We start from the raw sequence: 22,114 nt of genomic DNA, 5'->3' as shown, positions 1-22,114 counted from the left end.
TATTAAAACAGGCAAAATTAACATATTAAAGCAATCTTTCTGACCAGATTAAAAATATCAGCTCTGAGCCAGGCATGGTGGCTTACACCTGTAATCCCAGTGACTCGGGAGGCTGAGACAGGAGGATCACTTGAGGCCAGGAGTTCAAGACCAGCTTGGGCAACAGAGCAAGACCCTGCCTTTACCAAAAATTTTAAGAAGTTCACTGGGCATGGTGGTGCATGCCTCTAGTCCCAGCTACTCAGGAGGTTGAGACGAGAGGACACTTGAGCCCAGGAGTGAAGGATTCAGTGAGCTGTGGTCATGCTACTGCACTCCAGCCTGGCCATAAAGTGAGACCCCATCTCTTAAAAAAAAAAAAAAAAAAGCTCCCTGTTGTTTAAAAAGAAAAAAACAAAAGAAGAAGACAAGGGACAAGGAAGGGGCACTAAAGAGGTACTAGGGAAATGTAAACAAAATTAATACAGGAGTGGCGATATTAATATCACAAAAGTGGAATTTCAGATTAAAACATTAAATAAGAAAGACAAAGAAGGTTACCATTAGGTAAGATTTTGGAAAGTCCCAGGAACAATACTTTCACACCTAAGCCAGTTTGCACCAAACAAGGCATCAACCAACATGTAGTCGATACAATTCACCACTTAGACAAATTTATGAGGGAAGGGGTATGATTATATCAATAAATGTTAGAAAGACAATTGATAAAGTTCAGCAGCCGCTAAAAAAGAAAATCATTTAAATCAATAAAGACTATTTGCTAGAAAACAATGGCAAACATAACACAAAATTATGAAATAAAAATCATTTTCCATTAAAATCAACAGCAGCACAGGAATCCTCATGTTTTTAGAGATTCTAGTGAATTCAATAGCACTCATATTTGGCATGGAATTTACAACAAAAGATACCAAAATTCCTTTATCAGCAAATGACTGTGTGCTAATTTTTTTTGAAGTATGCAAATAAGTATTTTGGAGGGATGGCTGAACAGTGAATCAATAATCAGCTAGATATAGAAATGGGAAAAATACACATTCCAAAAACTGCAACACACTTAAGAAAAATAAGAAAGAAACAGAATATTAAGAAAACCACAAAATGTTTGATATTTGTTAAGGTAGTGTTTGAAGTCACAACAATAAAAAATCCTGGAGTACAAATTTTAATGTTCCTCTCTGGGGAACTAGATTAGATAGCTAGCAGAATAAACCTTGGTACACAAATACCATGAAATACTATGAAATACTTTGATGTACTATTTTGTAGTTAAAAAAAATAAATAGGTACAATATTTAGAACTGGAGTGATATCCATGACTTATTGGTAAGTGAGCAGTGGGGATATATTGTTACCCTGTTATGTAGAAAAAGCAAGAACAAAATTCTGTATGTGTATATATGCTTGTATGCAATTGTAGGAGTATAAAGAACTGTTAGAGATTACTATCTATCCAGTAACTAGCCCCCAGTTCACACCCCTTTTTTCTCATTCATTCATTTAATAAACATTTGGCGAGCGACTAATATATGCCTTAGGTGCTGGCATTTATGGGACACTAAGCACACGCAGACCCATTGGCAGGTATTGAGGACGCAGCACACGGCAGACATGATTAACACAAAGTTGCGCACGCCCCCACGTGGCTCATGCTGTGGAGCAGACAGTCCCTGAACAATTATCTAAACGATAAGACTGCGGTACCAGATATGCTGGGAAGGCAACTGCCCAGAATGCTGTGTTCCAGAGGACCACTGCACGAGGAAGTGATGTTTAAACTGACCCGAAAAATGAGAAGGCAGACCCGCAACAAATTCAGGGAACAGCATCCCAGTTGGAAGAAGCAGCATGTTCAAGGATCCAGAACTGGGTAAGATTTTGGAATGTCTCAGGAACAGACAGAAGGCCAGTCTAACTGTGGAAGGTCCGTGTAGCTCTGTAGACAAGTCCTTCCGTTTCTATTGGAAGTTCCATCATGCATGCATCTCTCCAAAGGTTTAAATTTCAAAATGAATGTGAGACACAATTGTTTTCTTTCAAATCCTTCATAATGATGCCAAAACTATTTCTCTTTAATGCCTTTCTAATTCAGACATACTGACTAGATTTCTTTCCTTTGATCTGAGATATGCCCATTGGTTTGATGATACTTTACCTATTGCTTTTCTTCTCTCTGCAAGAGAATCATTAATGGTTTTCTATACTGTCAGGTTTTTGCATCTTGCTTTTAGAAAATCAGGAACACTTTCTTCTTTCTTAACCAGTCGACACTATCAAACACACACTTGTCCAACAGGCCATGGAGCATCAGAATCTTAGAGCCAGGAGATTTTGGAGGGTCATCACATCCCGCTCCACGCTATAGATGAGGACTCAAAGCCCCACAGAAGGAGAATCTGGTCACACGGCAGTGGGGTGCAGGCATCAACCTGCTGCCTCTTTTCTCACTTGTTGTTCTTTCTGCCACCCCAAATTTCTCTTTGCCATGACAATTACATGATCATTTAAAATATGAATTGCATTGGAAGAATGCTGGAAATAAGGTCCAGTGCTCTCAAAGGATGATAGCAGCCCTTTAGCAGGAGCCAGACTCAGCACCTGGGCAGTGCCTGGGCTACCAGTAAGTCCTCAGCCGATCTTTGAAGAATAAATGAATGAATGCCCACTAAAATGTCACCTCCTTGGAGAGCCCTTCCCTAACCCTCCACGTGGAGGAGTCTCTCCTGTTACTCTCTGTCATCTCTGCTCAGACTTAGAAAAGTATGTGAATGCTACTCTTTCATACTTCAAATCCTATAGGGGAAAAATTAACATGTTAGCATTTCAGGGAATGAGACTCGTGATCTTTCCGCCCAATGTCAGAACCTGACTGTCTTATGATTCACTCAGAACGGAAGGGACTGCAGTACCTAGCTTCCTATTAGAATAACTAGAAACTGGAGCTTTAACCAGGTCCACAAAGGCAACTTACCTTGCCAGGATATATAGATGCCAAAGAACTATTTCATCAGTCTTGAATTTTGCAAGCGTGACCCAACCCAGGGCAAGGTACATGCCACATATTTTAGTTTTCTGCCACATGCCCCAGATTCAGTGCTCTGTGCTTATGACATTTAACACTTGTTGCTTCTAACTGATTACTATCCACCGGAGCACACAGAATAAAATGCCCAAAGCATCCTTTTCCAAACTCTTGGATACAAAGAAATAATATAGGAAATGGTACCAAAGACAGATGAACTCATGCCTAGAAGACTTGTGAGTTAGAAATTAACAAAAGAAGGCATTGCAAACTATCTCAGCATGCTGTTTCAGCATATATCTGGGGCAAGTCAATCTATCCAAAGTATTACATTTGTAAAAATATACACATGGAAAGTTTCCCCTCAAATACACACCTGGGATAGTGGGTTTTTGTGAAGGCAGTTGATCCCACCAACAAAAACCATATTGGGCATGATGGGCCTGGGGTAATTATTCACAAAGTCATTTCTCAACAGCCAGATAGATGCAGAGCTCAAAAGGTCCTGGACAGTCACATCTCTCTGAAGGACTTCCGAGGCAAGTATCGCGTACGGAGAATAAACCACACTGCACAGAAAGTTCTCCGTCAAGGCAATGAGCATGTTCTTCACCCGCTGCAGGAAGGTCATGCGGTCTGAGTTAAAGGACATGGGCCTGGGCACATAGGACAATGGGTTGGGGCACTGAGTAGCCTCAAAGTCCAGGCTGCACGGCAATGCATTCAAGAAGTATACAGTAGGCAGAGCCAGGTACTGGGCCACGATGGGGCCACAGGGAAGGAAAGGGTCTGTCAATACAATATCGAAGCTGCTTTCTGCCAGGGAGGCCATGAGCTCCTTGTTGTGCAGTAGGTGGGAACAGCCAGACAAAAGCAGAGCAGAGTTAGCTTTGACTCTCTTGTACGTTTCGACCACACGCTGTAAGAAAGGAGCATTCTCAAAAACGCTATGCCCAAGATCAACAAAAGACGCAACCAGGTCCTCCCTTCGGAATGGCACAGGGTACCTCTTCATGGTGTAAAATGCTCCTTCTTTGATCTGCACGGAGGCCTCAGGAGCTAGGACCACTATTTCATGTCCTCTCTGCTGCAGCTGCCGGATGACCCCAACGGTGCTCAGCCAGTGGCTGCCATCCAAGGGGACCATCAACACCTTCCCAGCCTGGGACACAGCTGGCCCGAGCGCAGACAGCAGCAGGCCCAGGACGAGCGGGCGGCAGCCTTGGGACCCCGCCACCATGGCACCTTTGCTCCTGCCAGAGGTGTGCCCTCTCCTACTTGCATGTCACAAGAACCAATCTATGCACCAAGTTAATGTTTGATTGCATCACATGACTGGAGTCCACAAAGAGAGCAGGAAGTCTGCTCTCGGAGATAAAGAGGGTGGAGCTTTACTGGGCTACTTCATAGGCCACCCTAGCGGAACTGGCTGGAATCCCTTCTCGCGTGAAGGGATCACATTCTTGCGTGAACACAGAAAGCCAAGTGCTTCCAGCACTTCTGGATCCATTGAATCAGTATTTCCAAGAGCCAAGAAATGTTACCAGAGAGCAAAAAGGACTATTTATTGGGGAGCCAGAGATCACCTCCAACCCCCTTCTTAGCTCTTCGTGGGCTCTTCACCTGGGTCTAGAAACCAAATTGACACCAAGTAGATGAACAAGAGAAAAGAAGACACATTTTGTCAGTTTTACATGTACACGCGGGTCTTCACAAAAGCATGAATTCTGAAGAGGTAGCCAAAGCAAAACACTTTTATCTTTTTTAGATAAAGAACAATAAATTTGAGAAGAAATGACAAGACAAAGAAAATCTAGCTAAGGGCAGTAAATTTTCTAGGGGAGTAACTACTAGGAGATACATGGGAGGGGTAAAGTTTATGTCATTAAGTACGTTTACTGGGGTCCATTGCAGCCTGGAGCTCCAAGTCTCAAGTGATAAGAACTATTTTCTCACCCTGGTACGAAATCTTTGTGGCTTGCTCTTTCTGAAACTACAATTTCTCCAATGTTTTCAACTCAAAATCGTCAATATTCCAATCCGGCCTATTTGAGGATGGCACATCCTTCACTCCTTCACTGTGCAGTGGCAAATTAGACTTCCTTTTCAGGAACAGATCAGAAAGCCTTTCAGAAAGCCCTTTAGAAAGAAAAGAACAGGACGTGGCAGCCCCGCCTTTGGCCCACAGAAGGCTTTAAGAGCATCCTTCCCTGCAGCTCCCTCCAGGCTTGGCCTGACCACTCGCGTCATTTTTTGATTCATGTATTCCCAGCGCGTGGTCTTGAGCCCCCCACAGAGGAGTAGCTTGCCTCCACGGAGTTCAATGTTCCATCAAGACGGACGGATGCACAGTTGAAACTGATAAACAGGGACTTGAAGATTGTGAACCAAGCTAAGAAGGAGGTGAATGGGGGGAGAGGTAGGGAGGCATTTGGGGGCAGAGAATGCCTGGGAAGGGAGACTCACTGAGTCCCCGTGCACAGACGTCTTCCCCAGAGACGGATCTGGATTCACTCCGAGAGACAGTGAGAGAACATTCTCTAAATGGGAAACCGAATAGATACACAAACTGAAACAAGTTAAACTGTACTCATTACACCTGCCCAAGGGCCGGGAGAAATAAGATACTTTGGGAAGTTCTGATGACCGAGATGGAGGCAAAGGAGAGAGGGGAGTAATACGAATCTGTCCTTACTGAGGCTGTGCTACGTGCCTCGTGTTGCACTAAGCGCTTGACAACGTGTCTTATGTAGTCCCTTACAACTGTCCTGCAAAGGTGGAAACTATTTTTTCCCATTTTACAAACAAAGGCATGGAGACTGAGGGAGGCAAGGAGATTTGCCAATACAGTCCTGTATTAGTCCTGTATTGACTGAGTGGAAGATTTGAGTCCAAGGCCCTGAGTGTCCCTGCCTAGAAGCCCTGCTCTTAACAACAACCCCCCACGGCCTCTAGTAGCACCCAGACAAGGGTGCGTCAACCCCTGGTTGAAATTTAAAATCAGTTAGAAGTCAGAAGAAAAGCTGTGATCCCCACAGTCATTACGCAGTCAAAATAAACGGAGAGAAGGCAGATAGCAGGACTTCGAGGCCAAGGAGAAGGTGCTCGCACAGCCATGCCCAGCACCAACAGGTGCCGGGGAGACCAAGCGAAGGATCAGGGGACAAGTATGGTAGTTGCTGCACAGAAATGTCCCCTCTTGAAGAAAAGGCAAGCCAGAGTGCAGGCAGAACCGAGCATTTCATTCTTTTCTTTTGGGATCCACTGTGTTCTATACAATCTCAGGATGAAAGCACAGAACTCACATTCTCACCATGCACATTACTGGCCACCCATACTCGGGGATGTGCTTGGAGGGTCAAGGAGAAACTGCTAACTTGAAAGCTTTGCTTTCCTATGGACATGTGAAAAGGCACTTAAAATTGCCTCTCATTCTGGGGCTTAGAGTCCCCTTTCCCTGGACCACCATCCTTCTTCAGTAGACCTCCAGTGTTACATGTGCCTCTGTACAGGTACACACACGTGTGTGCACACACAAGCACTCTGAAGTTCCTCCCCACACCCAAGCACAATTCATTCTTTAAGACCCAGATTCTGGATGAACAGAAAAGACGTAGCAAAAGATGTAGCTTTCACTCTTTGTCGTGTCCTTATCTGCAAATCTGAAATTCACAGTCCAATTTAAACTTTAAGGATGATAATTCTTCCAAAGTCTCAATGTCATGAAAGTTCATGTGCTGATTACAGGGAGCAAAGGTTCTGTAATCACATATGGTCACCACTGCAATGATTTTATGACTTTCCTGCATCACGCAGAGCCTCCAACCTTTTTGAGGCTGCTATGTACCTGGATGGTTTGGGGCCACAACTCTGCCCTGCCCAGAGAATGTTATTTACTAACCTGAAAAGCAGGCAATCCATGTTCACTCTCATGCATTATGACAGAACCGCCTCTAAGCAATCCAATAAATCTCTTTCCTGGGACCAGAGCAGACACAGAATGCAAAATCCATTGCAAATTCCCTTGTTCACCAAATATTTATGGAACATGTGAGCCCTACTGTGTGCCAGGCACTATGCTAGAAGCCAGGGCCAGAAAGCCAAGTTAGAAATGGTCCCTGCAAGGAAGGGTCCAAAGGAAAGAGAAAGACTCACAACGAGGAACTTGTAAGGCAGGGGGAGATGTGCTCTGGTGGCAGAGGAATCTAAGACCAGAGCAGCAATGCAGTTTTGCTTTGGGGCCACTGATGTATCCACAAAAGTGTTGAATCGCATTAGGAGGTGCTTTCCTTTTAAGCTGAAGCCAGGAGTTAATTGCCCACCACTAGGCACAGTCATAGTCCCTTTGATAGGGTCAGAATGGAGGGGATTGCTACTAAACTGAAGGACCAACATAAACATGTCTATTGCCCAGCGGATCACCTACACGACCCTCCAGGGGAAACAAAGGCTTCTCCCTTGAACCTCGGCAGCATTTTGTTTATTCTGCCTCGTATCCTTTAGCAGTTTGCATGCCTGTCCTTGCTACTAGACTACAGATATATACTGCATATATATTACTTATAGGCAAGGTTTCAGCTATGGAATCATGCTGTCACTAAGGTGCCAGTCCATGGTTTTGCAGACAGTAAGCACTCAGGAAATGTTTCTCTATAGAGATGACTTCCCCTCTTTCTTTGTTCTAGATCCCATACCAAAGCAAGCAAGTGCTGAATCTGGATGTCTCTCAGACTCATCTACTCCAGTCCTGTTTCAGGGCCACAATCTTCAGAGCCCCCAAGCCCTGGTGTCCCTTCTCCCTTCTGAATCATGGCATCAGCAGCCCCCTACCCTGCCCCCCCCCACACTTCTGACACCTTGGTCAATAGCTCCCTAGGGCCCAGAAAAAGATTCAAACTCCTCAGCCTTCTCCTCAAGACCCCCTGGCATGGACCCCATCCCATCTGTCCAAGCTCATTCCCCTTCTCTAGCCTTCTGCTTGACCCTTCCTGCTGCCCCTTACCCGCCAGCCATTCTGAATCACTTGCCCTTCCCCAAACTGGCTTTGCACGTTCCCAAGTTGCTTTGTTCACATTGAACTCTATTCTTGATCTTCCTACTATTGCTTATTGCGTGCTTACCATGTGCCAAGTCCAGGGCTTCATGTTTACTAGAGGCAATATAAACTAAGCAGTTTATTCTGGCAAGATAACACATGCCCTTAGATCTACTGCCCTCTATGATGAATGTTCATCAGTTAATCATTTTCCCCTTAGAACTAAATGATCTTTATTGGTATATTGCCTCACAATCTAGCAAAGAAAAGAATATCGTGCCAAAGAATAGGGAGGAGGTAAGGAGAATGCAGATGTCAAGACATGCCAAAAAGAAAATCTTGGTCATGATACAGCAGTTTTACATGCTACAGCAGGTCATGATACAGCAGATCTTTGGGGCATGTTGCCTTGGGATAGTCCATATCACAAAGTGTCCCATTTCCCATGGTCACTTCTGAGGAAAGTTTCACATAAGGCATGAGAGCAAATGAGCAACTAAGCTAGACAGGCTAAAAATGCAGCTTGCTCTTAATTCTTTGCAGAAAGGTCATATGGCCTGAACACATACTTAATAAGCTATAACTATGTGTGAATGAGTTTGGATATGCTTTAGTGTCCTGAAAGTCCCATCTACATGGGATTACATGCAAACAATACACAGCAGGGACATGGGAGTCAGCTGGCAGTGTCCCATGGGCACAGAGTTTGTCATTGAACTGTCAATGCAGTTGTGTCAATGCAGAAATAAATTACTGCATCCCAAGTTTACCCACAGCACTATAAACATGTCCCACAAGTTTTAATGAATTTGTTATAGTGGATAGTGCTTTCTTTCCTTCTCCCTGAGAGAATCTAAAAACAGGATGGAGTTCCTTTTAGCAGTCAAGAAAATGAAAACAGGTACAACTGGCTCTCTGTATCTGTGGGTTCTGCACCCACAGATTCAACCAACTGTGGATTGAAAATATTCAAATAAATAAATAGTAACAATACAACAATAAAAAATAATACAAATTAAAACAGTAGAGCTGGGCATGGTGGCATACACCTGTAGTCCCAGCTACTCGGGAGGATGAGGTGGAGGATCGCTTGCTCAGGAATTCAAGCCCACCCTCGACAACATAGCGAGACTCAAAAAAGCAAACAAAATTTGCATTGTATTAATTACATACTTACAATGTAAAATTTACATTGTATTAAGTATTGTAAGTAACCTAGAGATGATTTAAAGTGTATGGGACGTTATGAATAGGTTATATGCAAAGACTATACTATTTTATATAAGGGACTTGAGCATGCAAGGATTTTGGTATGGTTGCCAGGGGGGTATCCTGGAACCAATCCCTACAGGATACTGAGGGACTGACATGCTAGACCAGACCAACAGTTCTCAAAATATGGGTTAAGGAACCCTGGGGACCCCCCAAGAATTTTTCAGGTGACTTTTCCAAAGTCAAAACTATTTCCATAATAATACTCTTTGAACTTTTCATTCTCATTCTCCCATAAGTGTACAATGAAGTTTTCCAGAGACTATATGTGTGATGTGTTATTACACAATAATATAATATCACAATAGAGTGAATGCACAAGAAGACTTGAGAATATAGATCTCTTCTATTAAGGCAGGTACGAAAAAGAGATATAAAAATGTAAAATAATGCCATGCTTCTAACTAAATGTTTTGAAAAACATATTTTCTCATAAGTATATGATTTATGTTAGTGTCTTATTGTTATTACATTGATCAACGAATTTAAAATTCTGTTTTAATTTCTAACACTGTATGTATGATAGATACAGGCTCTGAGGCCAAAACGTTTGAGAACTCCTGTCCCAGACAAACGAAATGAGGCCTTCAGCCCAGGGTCAGACTAAACTCATTCCGGTCACACTATCCCTCCTCTAGGCGGAGGAGAAATTCTGACAGAAAGTGGACTTTAAGAAAAACATTTCCTAAGGCAGCCAGCCAGTCACTGGCCTCCTTTCCCCTACAAACGCCCCTCTTTTCTACCCTATTTGGAGACCGTAGCTAGGTTGGAGGTTAGAGTGGGCGGGGACCTAGTGGGAGGTGCTGGGCTAGTGGGCGGGGCCAACACGCCGAGGTCGGACAAGACACTGCCTACTCGAGAGCTGGGCATGCGCCAGGCGCACTGCATTCTGGGATGCGGAGCCCGGCCGCAGGCCTTGACCAACGAGATACTGCTACGTCACAAGGGGGTTGTCCCTCTGGTGGCTCAACCTCGCGGAGCACTCCGGGGCCTCCCCCGGGCTGCCGTCCGCGCAGCTCGCCGCTCTGTGGCCGGTGGGCCGTGCGGGCCCCAACATGGTGGACTACTACGAGGTGTTGGGTGTGCCCCGGCAGGCCTCGTCCGAGGCCATCAAGAAGGCATACCGCAAGCTGGCGCTTAAGTGGCACCCCGACAAAAATCCTGAGAACAAGGAGGAAGCAGAGCGGAGATTCAAACAGGTGGCTGAGGCCTACGAGGTGCTGTCCGACTCCAAGAAACGCGACGTCTACGACCGCTGTGGCAAGGCCGGCGTGGATGGTGGTGGCGGCGCCGCCAGCGGGCCCTTCGAGGACCCCTTCGAGTACATCTTCACCTTCCGCGACCCGGCCGAGGTCTTCAGGGAGTTCTTTGGTGGCCAGGACCCATTTTCGTTTGACTTCTTCGGAGACCCGCTTGAGAACATTTTTGGGGGTCGGAGGAGCTCTCGAGGAAACAGAAGCAGATCGTCAGCATCCCTTTTCTCCACCTTCAATGAATTTCCAGTCTTTGGGGGTGGGTTTTCTTCTTTGGATACAGGATTTACTTCCTTTGGCCCCCTGGGAAATGGGAGCGTTTCTTCCTTCTCCATGTCTGCTGGTGGTGGAGGGACAGGCAGCTTCAAGTCCGTGTCAACATCCACAGAAATAGTTAATGGCAAAAAAATCACCACCAAGAGAATTATTGAGAATGGCCAAGAAAGAGTGGAAGTGGAAGAAGACGGAGAGTTAAAGTCCCTGATAATAAATGGCAAAGAGCAGTTGCTACGCATTGGCACCAAGTAATTCCAGTCCATGTTTGACTTAAAAGCACATTTTAGGGACTAGCACAACTTTTTTTTAAGATTGCAAGTAAACTCTACTTTCAGAACAGCTGTACCCAAGAGTTTATAAACACGTCATGCCAATGCCTATTTGTTGTTATTGTTGAGACTATGAAAATAGGACCTCTGTCTTTAAAACTGTTGTAAATATCTGTATGCACTTTGCTATTTATTAAACTTAATCCCAAGGCAGATGGTGATTATTTCATAATGCTAGGACAAAATGTCACCACAGCACCTTGAATCTTGCCTTTTTCCTTTTTGTTTGAAATATAAGCCAGGTAATTTGCTCTGAATCATTTCACTTCAATTTTTTCGTATGTAGTGGTGAAAGATACGAATATATTATTAATACTTATGTTTTAAAATAAAGATGGCTTTTAATTGCACATACATGCTGGTGATGCAGGAAAAGTTAAAATATAATGTTAAACCCAGGCTTTTTAAAAGCAGGTAAACCTGGCAAAGTGGCTGTATGAGTTTCCTGTGGCTGCTGTAACAAATTACCACAAACTTGATGTCTTAAAACATTCTCTTAAGTTTTGGAAGTCAGATGTCTGAAATCCCTTTCACTGGACTGATATCAGTGTTAGCAGAAATATACTCCCTCTGAAAGCTGAGGCAAAATATTCAAGTAAATGCCTTATGGTTACATGGTTGGTTAATGGCCTATTTGGACTGTACTCAGCTCTTGGTTCTGCAACTATGGTAGCTCCTGAAATGGAAAACAGCATTTCCATAAGGCTACACAAAGGACATAGATCAAGTTAGATTAACCAAAGCCAGGTTTCATCTGAAATACTGGTTGAGTGAGACATCATACACATATTTGAGAAAGCACCATTCTGTTGGTATAGTTTATGCTCCAAATGAAGATCTTTGGGGCATGTTGCCTTGGGATAGTCCATATCACAAAGTGTCCCATTTCCCATGGTCACTTCTGAGGAAAGGTTCACATAAGGCATGAGAGCAAATGAGCAACTAAGCTAGACAGGCTAAAAATGCAGCTTGCTTTTAATTCTTTGCAGAAAGGTCATATGGCCTGAACACATAATTAATAAGCTATAACTATGTGTGAATGAGTTTGGATATGCTTTAGTGTCCTGAAAGTCCCATCTACATGGGATTACATGCAAACAATACACAGCAGGGACATGGGAGTCAGCTGGCAGTGTCCCATGGGCACAGAGTTTGTCATTGAACTGTCAAATGAAGTCACTGAGGTACCTGAGGCATTTGCTTCTTATATACCAACTGTACTAGAAGTATCAGAATAAAACTGTCAGGGCTTATTAAAAATGAGTTCATTTACTTGTCAGGCAAGGGAACTGACGCCTGTGAAGGTATTCACTGAGTAGTTTGCTGGGAATGGGCTTACTTCTAAAGAAGTTGGGGGACCAAAGGAGTTTTGAAGTAATAGGAAGGTACAGTTTCATGATGCTTAGGTGTGTTGGAAACCACCACTCCGGATAGGGCAGAATAAGTGTGCTTGATCTGTACCATTGGCTAAAATAAATTCCATTGTTCAGTGGTCACCAAAGAGTCTGGCGTGACAAGGTCACTCAGAGGTCGTGAGTCTTTAACAGTTCTAGCTAGTTTTAACCAGTTGAAGGCAAACACAACATTCAGTTTTGATATATACTGGATTAGTACTGCTATAAATAGAAAATTTCCTTTTCCAGCAGTATAAAGCATTTTATTTAAAGAATTTTCAAAATTGATAATCTTTTAAAAATGTCTCAGCCTCCAAGAAAACACACTGCTATAGGCCTGTATGTGGGCATTCATCTTTTATGGAAGGGTTGAGAAGCTTTTCAGAGTGGTGAAAAAGGACATTTCCTCTGGGGCAAAGATAACCATCTTGAGTCCCCTGCAGTGGATCCCCTCCATGGAATAACAAGCATCTTCCCACAGAGCCACAAGGCAGAGAGAGGCACATCCTCTGAGCTCCAAGAGACCTAGAGACCTGTGGCCATCTCAGCAAGATCCCAAAATCCAAAAAGCCAGACACTTCTCCTGGCTGGAGTGCTACACACAACCGTTTTTAGTTCAGCTTACCTCACGCAATGGAAGGCCTTTGAAAGAATAGTCCCTTTAAGTATCTATCAAAGCAGAGGTCCCCAACCTATGGTGAGTTGTATAATTGTTTCATTATATATTACAATGTAATAATAATAGAAATAAAGTACACACTAAACGTAATGTGCTTGAATCATCAAGAAACCATCCCCACCCCAGGGAAAAATTGTCTTCCATGAAAACAGTCCATGGTGCCAAAAAGGTTGGAGACTGCTATATAAAATGATCAATCCATCTTCTTCCCCTCTGATTCCACTCTCCTATCTCCAGATATCTTCCCTATCCTGGGAAATCATTCACCCATATGCCTACTTCTCTAGGAATTTCTAATTCTACTTTCTCATCTGACTTTCTCAATTAATGCAGACTCCTTTCATTTCCTCTTCTCCCACCTTTCTTTAAGCCCTTTCAGCATAACTTTAGTCACCACCAACCTAGTGTGACTTCACTTTAGGAGTTAGTCAAAGGCCTCATTACTGAATGCAATAGCCTATTCTCTACTTTTAGCTCACTCAAAAATAAGTTTTGTTAAAGTGGTGCTTTCTAATGGGAGCTCCTTATTTTTAACACTTAGGGAATGAGAATATTTATGTAAAGCCAGGGAGAGTGTTTTGTTTGAGGTATTCAGAGGAATTCTTTACCTTGGGACTTTATGAAAACTTTGTAGAGAATGATTATATTCACATATGGGGGCAGGGGAACAGTAACAAGGGAAGCAAAAAAGATGAATCTTTTAAGACATAGATGGAAAGTAATGAAGAACAAGATTGATAATGCAGAAAAGAAAGTCAACAACGTAAATGTGCTCTTTCAGAGATGCTCTCCCAGAATGCAGGGGGAAATAGAAAAGATAAGAAAGTTGAAGAGTAAGATGATAGCAACGGAGCCTGAAGAATACAAAACAATGGGTGACGGGAACAAAAATTTCAATGGCACAATAGGGGAAACCCTTCAAGCTTTGAATAAGATGTGGATTTAGCATTGGGCTTACTGTCTGTGGTAGTGAGAATAATGCCCCCACAAAAGTGTCCACATCCTAATCCTCAGAACCTGTGAGCATGTTACATTACATGACAAGGGAATTTTGCAGACATGATTAAGGGTTTTGAGGAGGAGGAGGATTATCCTGGATTATCTGGGTGGGCCCAGTGTAACCACAAGGGCCCTTATAAGTGAAAGAGGGAGACTAAGAGGCAGAGATCTGAAGATGCTACAGTGCTTCTACATGGAAATGGAAAATGCCATAGAAGGAAAAAGGAAACAATAATCTAAAAAGAATAAATTTACACTAAATAGAATAAAATCAAACATATACCTTGGTGAATGGAAAGAATTCTTATGTCAAAAGCAACTATCAAATTGGAGTATTGAAACAATTTTAAAAACCTTTTAAACAAACTTTTTACAAAAATTTAAGTTAAAAGTAAAGAGATGAGGCATCAAAAAATGAAAAAAAGAATGCAGAATATCTCATTAATAATTTTATATTGAATACATATTGAAAGGATAATATTTTGGATATATCTGGTTAAATAAAATGTATTATTCAATTTCAAAAAAGAAAATATATAAATAAAAAAACTAATTTTAACTGTTTCATTCTGCTCTTTTAAATAGGCCTACTAGAAAAATTTAAATTACATATGGAGTTTGTATTATATTTCTATCGGACAATTCTGTACTAGACCACAAAGAAAACCTATTAAGAACTTTTTGTTGACCTCACAAGAAAAAATATGTCATTATAATCCAAAATAATTAGGAAAAAATGACAGCTACAAAAAATCTTAACTGTGTGGTATATAAGAAACAGCCTTGTAGATAGCCATCAAATCAAAGAGGAAAGAAAAAAATGAAATTTAAGTGATAAAAAAGCAATTAAAAGGACACTGATCTTTACCAAAACCTAAGAGACACAGAAAAACTCTTATTTATAGCCTTCAATGTCTCATTAAGAAAAACCAAATGTAAAGAACTAAAATATTTAATTAAGGAAGTTAGAAAAGCAACTACAAAATAAGCCAAAAGAAACTAGCATGAGATCGTTAATAAGCATAATCTGTAATTAATGAAAGAGAAAGCTTAACGTTTAGTAAAAAGAATACGCAAATATAAGTTATTTTTTTGAGAATAGCAATAAAACAATTCAACCCAATATAAACCTTAGAGAAAGAGAGGAAGCAAAAACATAAGACTTAAACTTGGGTCTTTTGTATTTGTATAAAAATTCCATAAATTACTCAAAAAAGCTAAATCCAAGGGTAAACCAAACCAAATGAGTAAGAGACAAAAATCTCAAAATAAAAAAGAATTTAATATAACAAAAATAATAATGGCATGCCTCTCACATATAATACATGGTAAAGATTTAAATGTAAATAATCTTTTAGGCTCATGCCTGTAATCCCAGCACTCTGGGAGGCTGTGCCCAGAGGACTGCTTGAACTGAAGAGTTTGAGACCAACCTGAGAAAGAGCCAGATCCTGTCTTTACTAAAAAGAAAAGAGAGAAGAGAAGAGGAGGGGAGGGAGGGGGAGGGGGAGGGGGAGGGGGAGGGGGAGAGGAGAGGAGAGGAGAGGAGAGGAGAGGAGAGGAGAGGAGAGGAGAGGAGAGGAGAGGAGAGGAGAGGAGAGGAGAGGAGAGGAGAGGAGAGGAGAGGAGAGGAGAGGAGAGGAGAGGAGAGGAGAAAAGAAATTAGCTGGGCATTGTGGTGCCTGCCTGTAGCCCCAACTACTTGGGAGGCTGAGGCAAGAGGATTGCTTGAGCCCAAAAGTTTGAGGTTGCAGTGAGCTATGATGATGCTACTGTACTCTAGCTGGGGAGGCAGAGCAAGACTGTCTCAAAAACAAACAAAAAAAACGATCATTCATGCACCTAATAAATTGGCACAGACATGTCTAAGGTCTCCAGATGATATGCCTTGTCCTGCTGGGCACTTCTCAAGTGCAGTAATAATAACGATAACAGATAATATAATATTTATTGGGTACTCACTATGGCAACATCAAAACCAAAATGGTTTTATCTCCTGCCCAAGGTCATCCAGTTAGAAAAGTGAGAATGAAGATTGGAGCCAATGCAGCTAACTCTAGAGAATATGGTCACACAGAAAAAGTAGAAGAAAAGAGTAACAATTACTTTTTGAATGCCTTCCTACTTTTCAACATTTTTACACATCTAATAGACACACATATATTTTATAATTGGATAACTGCATTGCCTAAGGGGGAAAGAAAACCAAATTGAACAAATATCTTGTAGTCTGATCAAAAACAAAAATGAAGTTTACAGTCCTTTGCAGAAATACATAGATTAATCAAAAGAAGTACAGAAATAGGAATATAAAAACTATAAAAGATCTAAGGTCATGGAAATTAATATAAATTAAATGTGTATAACATAAATGAGCTGAATCCTCTCACAAAAAAGATGGCTCACTCACTGGATTAAGGAAATAAAACCCATCTCCAAAGAATCCCATTTCAGTTAAACCCAAATATTCAGGGTTAATGTAAGATGCCTCTGAAACCCTTGGTAAAGGAGTAGATCCCACTATGGGAACTTGGGGTGGGATAGGGTAGGTTTGGTGATGTGGTCGGCCCCTCCTAACAAACCTTGACCCTTTTAGGCTCATGCCTCTTCATCACTGTGCCACCTTCACAGGGTTATCTCCTCCCTACCCCTCCCACCACCCCTCAATTTCAGCATCCCAAGTAGAAGACCCATTTGACATGCAATCCTCATGATGCCTTCCCAACTCTGGTATGTCCCCCACATTATACACCAGACACCAACGCCTGGTCAGAAAACCTCTTGTCGGTACAGCTCCTTCTCCGAAAAGTTGGCCTTGGTAGTTTCTCTCTCTGGCCACAGAGACCCCATTTTCATTGCCTCACTTCCACGTAACTTACTGAAACTTCTACTTCCTTTGAGTGCTTAGGTATCCTGTGATCACTTCTCTATCCCTTCCAGGACAGGGCCACTAGAAATTATCATGTTGACAATTGCAATTTGCTAGTTCCTTCATCCTTCCACTAAAAATCTGCAAGCGAAAATCCCCTGATGGAACCGTTCGAGACTCAATTTATCTGCTCCTGCACAGCTGAAGGAAATTAAACAACCGTGAAGATAGTGCCTTCATCTTCATGGACAGTCTCAGCTGAGTCACACCATTGTTTGTTGATCCTATTACAGACCCTCAACCCTGCCTCTCCTTCCTCTCAGAAACGATTGCAAACCTTAACTACATTACCATAGACCACTTAACAATTTATCTCACTGAAGACTATTAGGACAAGAAGTAGAAATTGTCTTAAAACGAGTAGATAACAAAGCACTTGTAAATTAAATATATATAATATATGCAGGCTGCATGTGGTGACTCATGCCTGTAATGCCAGCACTTTGGGAGGCCAAGACAGGAGGACCACTTGAGGCCAGGAGTTCGACACCAGTCTGGGCAACATAGTAAGACCCCATCTCTACAAAGAAAAATATTTTTAATGAGCCAGGAATAGTGGCATGCTTGTAGTCCCAGCTACTCAGGAGGCTTAAGCAGAGGATCCCTTGAGCCCAGGAGTTCAAGGTTGCAATGTGCTATGATCATGTCACTGCACTCCAGCCTAGGTGACAGAGCAAGACCCTGTCTCTAAAAAAAAAAAAAAAAAACGTTTAAATAAATAAATAAATAAAAATATGCTCTGCCTGGAACACTGGTTGGATAAAGGTACCAATACAGACCTGAGTTAGTGGCTTCCTGTTGACACAGTTGATGCCCCCAATGAAGACCATGTTGGGCATGATCGGCCTGGGGTAGTCCATCACAAAGTCATTTCTGAACAGCCACACGGATGCATGGCTAAGAACGTCCACCAATGATACCTCTCTCTGAAGAACCTCAGAGGCCAGGCTTGCATAAGGAGAAAAAGAAGCATGGCAAATGTATAACAAGGGCAGAGGGTAGAGCATGTTCTTGACCCTTTCCAGGAATGTCATGTGGTCTGAATTCTTTGTTAGTAACCTAGGAACATATGAGGAAGGGTTTGGACACTGTGTGCCCTCAAAGTCTAAGTGACATACAATGGAACGCAAAAAATACACAGTAGGAATGGACAGGTACTTAGCCAGCAGTGCCCCACAGGGGTACACGGGGTCTGTTAAAACCACATCAAAGGAACTGGCATTCAGGTGCCCAATCAGGGTCTTGTTATGCATTAGGTCCGCACAAGACTTATAAAAAAGCTCAGACGAACTTTTCAAAATTGCCATAGTTTTAAAAAATGTCTTCAGAAAATGTTGTGTTTCAAATGTAATTTGAATGTATTCCTTAAGGAGGTGGTCAAAATAGTCCTTGGTGTATGGAAAACCATAGGTTTTCAGGGTGAAAAAGTCCTCTTCTTTGATGTGCATATTCACCTCTGGTGTGAGGACCACAGCTTGGTGGCCTCGGGCGTGAAGCTCCCTCACCACCTCTCTCATGCTGAGCCAGTGGCTGCCATCCATGGGCACCACCAGCACCTTCTCACCTTCAGCCCAGGGTCCAGCACTCAGGAAGAGCAGCAGCCCAAGGAGCCGCATTGGAAGAACCTGGAGTCCGGTGGCCATCTCAGCAGAAGCCAACAGAAACTAACTTTCCACTGCTGGCTATGCCTCTTATAGTCACTTTTCCCACCCTTATTAGTTTATCATTGAGCCACTTAGCAAAATGGCATGTAATTGAAAGACAGAGTTCCCTCCTTAAGTTAATCATTACAAAATAAATCTATCCCTATCTGGCCCCTGGGAGAGATCTGATCACTCCTATCTTGGAAAAACTCAACTGACCCTGCTGCTTTCTTTGAGGAGCATTTGAGTTCACTCTCATGTTTTTCATCCAATGTCTAAAATATGTGGACACATATTTCATGTCATTGCTCCCACTTCTCTATTACCCACATTCTACCAGGCTGTGACTATGCTCTGAAGAGTCACCAATGTCCTGGTCCCCAACCATAACCTCTCTGCTAGATATGATCCTATCTTATAACTCCTTCCTCCCATGCATAACACGGAGCACATCCAGAAAAACATATAACATGGCAAAGCCAGCTTTCTCTAAATGAGTAGGGAGATGCTGGCTCTCTGGTTTTGTTCATTTTCCACACCAGGATATCTCTTGTAATGATCAGGCAGCATTCCCTTTGAAGTGGCTCTCAAACAAGGGCCTAGCTGGAGGGACACTGACCTCAAGATGTGATGGTGTGATTCTGCTGAAGGGTTTGTCGAGAATTCTACCTCTACTCCATGGAATATGAATTGCTGATATCTAAAGCACACATGGGCAAGACAACCCTAAGCATTGACACACAGTGAATTTGGAACACATCCTGCTCCCTATGGGACAAGAGGGAGCTGAAGCCTGGCCCCAGATCTGGCCTTGTCTGAACTTCTCTTCTCCTGAATGCTGAAAGCTCCAGCCTTCTGCTACTCTGTTTAGGGACTCGGCTGCACACTGAAGCTTATGTTCAGGCCTTTCTCCAAGGTCATTTCCAGTGCCAAGTCCTGATAAGGACAGATTCCTCCAGAACAGGAGGGCTGCATAACTTGTGGGGCTCTTTGTTCAAACTTCAAGATGGAGAAAGCAAATGAGGGCCCCTTTGAGTGTGGAAGCCTGTGTGGTCAGAGGGTCCAGAAAGTCACTCCCACATGTGCTTGGCAAGATTATTGAGGTCCCCTTGTCCTGGTTGCCCCAGGAGGATGCAGGCAGGCTCCCTGTGCTGTCTGGCTTTCTAGCTCACCGCATCTGTGTCTTCATTCCTGGTCGGTCCACCATGGCTGGCCAGGCTGAGGCTTTCCTTTGGGAGGACGTTTCCCCTCTAGAGACCAACACCGATAACGCATGCCACCGCTGGGCAGATGTGCGCATGCCCAGACCCAGCTGCCACTATTGCAGGGAGCATTTGGCTCTAATCTTTTCTTGCAGGCTAGAAGTCCAGAGTCCTGGTTCTCTTATTTCCTCTCTAACAGCAATTTCTCTGCCCTCTTTTATCTGGGTCCTCTCTCTATCTCAGCCACATGACTGTATGTTTTTCCCAAGCCTCAGTTTCCATCCTTCTACCCCCCAGGTCAAATACTATCATTGCCATCTCCCATTGACTTCTCCCCAGAGCCACGCAAGAAGTGGAGGAGTCCGTCGGGCCTAAGCCCCCCACGTCCTATAGGAAGAGGTAAAAGCATGAGAGAGGAAGGGGTGGGGTGCCCAGGAAGGCAGAACTCTCAGTTTGTTGTCGCTGCTGCAGCTGCTAAGGTTGTCAGCAAGGGCAGCTAGCGCTTAAGTTTCCAGCGGAAGCAGCGAGTTTCCAGAGTGGGGCCTCCTGCCAGTAGCCTCCCTGCTTGCCCAGCTGCGGCTGCGGTGGGTGCCGGTGGGGGAGCAGGCCGGGGCAGCGTGCCCAGCTCTCCTCCCTGCGAGCATCTGCCAGCCACACCCGGGTGTCACCTGCCGCGTGAGGAGCCGTGTCAAACCTGAGGACTGGGCCTGGCCGCAGTGCTCGCTCTGGGCCAGTAAGAGACATCCATCTAGGCTAGACTAGATGAAGAGGCATACAGCAAAGGATTAAGGTTATGACAGTCTTGATGTCTTGATTTGGTCCCAAAGAAGCCATAGATTTGATGCAAAGCCAAACAAAATCTCACTGGGGTTTTGAACATGACCAAAAAAAAAACCCTAAAATTCACCTAAAAGCCTTTCCGGCTTCTGACGATAGAGGTGTCGCTCCTACCAGACCAATGCTCTCACAGATAATGATTATAACCTCTTGCAAAAAAAAAAAAAAAAATTATTTTGAAGCCACCTGAAGCTCCGAAGAGCAAGCCCAAACAGCAGGAACTAGAGCGGGGTAGAAGGGGCAGTCGCCGGCGAGTTTCCTGGGTCTATGGCTTTCTGCATGGGAGCAAGGCGCAGTAGGCGCCACGCCAAGCCCCTACAACTCGTTCTTTGCTTCGCTGCCCCCACCCACCCCGCACAGGGACATGGGCATGGCGGGAAGCGCTTGGAGAATGAAAAACCGTATGACTCGGGCAACGGTGGGGAGCGTTGCCGGAGCAGCAGGCAGGATGCTGCGAGGTCAGAGGAGTGCACAGTTGTCCATCGGGATCCGCAGGGGACCGGTTCCAGGACCCCGCGATTCAACCTATACCAAAAAGCCAGGCCGGCCCTGGCCTCGTGCGCCAGCTGGGAGCCCGAGCTGCTTCCCGAAGGCAGGGGCAGTCACTGAAGGAGGCAGTGAACGGCGGCGGCCACCAGGGGGCGCCCGCAGCCCGCGGGCAGCACAGACCGGCCGGGCGCCGACACACGCCGCGGGTTGGCGAGGGCATCGGAGCCGGCCAGGGGAGGGCGGTCCCCCAGAGCTGCGAGTATATTGACATCTAAATAAAAAAGCAGCTTCAGTGGGGGGCTAATTCTCAGTGTGGACAAGTTATTTCCTGTCTCACCCCAGCGACCTCTCCTGGCCTCTTAAATGCACCTCAGGTGAGGATCCCACTCCCAGCTCTGGGTAGAACATATGACCTAGGGCTCAACCAATCAGCGTGTCTCATTCCCTTGGCTGCAGTGATTGGCTCAGAGATGGGCATGTGACTTAGCCAGAGCCAATCAGGCAGAAGGACTTTTACCAGGAATCCTGGGGAAAGGACTCCGGCTGAAGCCCTGGCTGCTAGATCCTGAGCCCGGGAGCTATATCGTTGCCAGGGAAACAAGAGACATGAAATAGAGACAAAATGTGGGTTCTAATGACATAGTTTGGCCTTGTAGCAAGCAACACCTAACCTGATATACCTTGAGATTTTTCCAGTATGTGAACCAATAAAATAACTTGCAACGGAAAGCCTTGCAACAAATTCATTGAGTCAT

General features: G+C 44.0%; 2 protein-coding genes across 8 annotated transcripts in view; one reads left to right on the top strand and one right to left on the bottom strand.

The window, feature by feature from the left end:
- The window catches only part of LOC105886128 (UDP-glucuronosyltransferase 1A1), a 119,213-nt gene that overhangs the window by 9,710 nt on the left and 87,389 nt on the right, over positions 1 to 22,114 (bottom strand). Inside the window, exon 1 of one of the 7 annotated variants that reach the window (XM_076006061.1) lies at positions 17,968 to 18,846. The exons of 5 other annotated variants lie outside the window; for them this stretch is intronic. In XM_076006061.1, the coding sequence (XP_075862176.1) occupies positions 17,968 to 18,831 (864 nt within the window). In that variant the 5' untranslated portion in view covers positions 18,832 to 18,846. Of the gene's footprint in view, positions 1 to 3,398; positions 4,297 to 17,967; positions 18,847 to 22,114 lie in introns of those variants that run through there. One more of the 7 variants, XM_076006060.1, reaches the window with a different exon arrangement.
- On the top strand, positions 10,372 to 11,232 carry LOC105886145 (dnaJ homolog subfamily B member 3). Its single transcript, XM_012791594.3, has one exon. The coding sequence runs from the start codon at positions 10,385 to 10,387 to the stop codon at positions 11,108 to 11,110; it is 726 nt and encodes a 241-aa protein (XP_012647048.2). The 5' UTR covers positions 10,372 to 10,384; the 3' UTR covers positions 11,111 to 11,232.

Source organism: Microcebus murinus, chromosome 8 (genome assembly GCF_040939455.1).
Source record: "Microcebus murinus isolate Inina chromosome 8, M.murinus_Inina_mat1.0, whole genome shotgun sequence".
Classification (NCBI taxonomy): domain Eukaryota; kingdom Metazoa; phylum Chordata; class Mammalia; order Primates; family Cheirogaleidae; genus Microcebus; species Microcebus murinus.
This window is presented reverse-complemented; position numbering and strand designations above follow the sequence as displayed.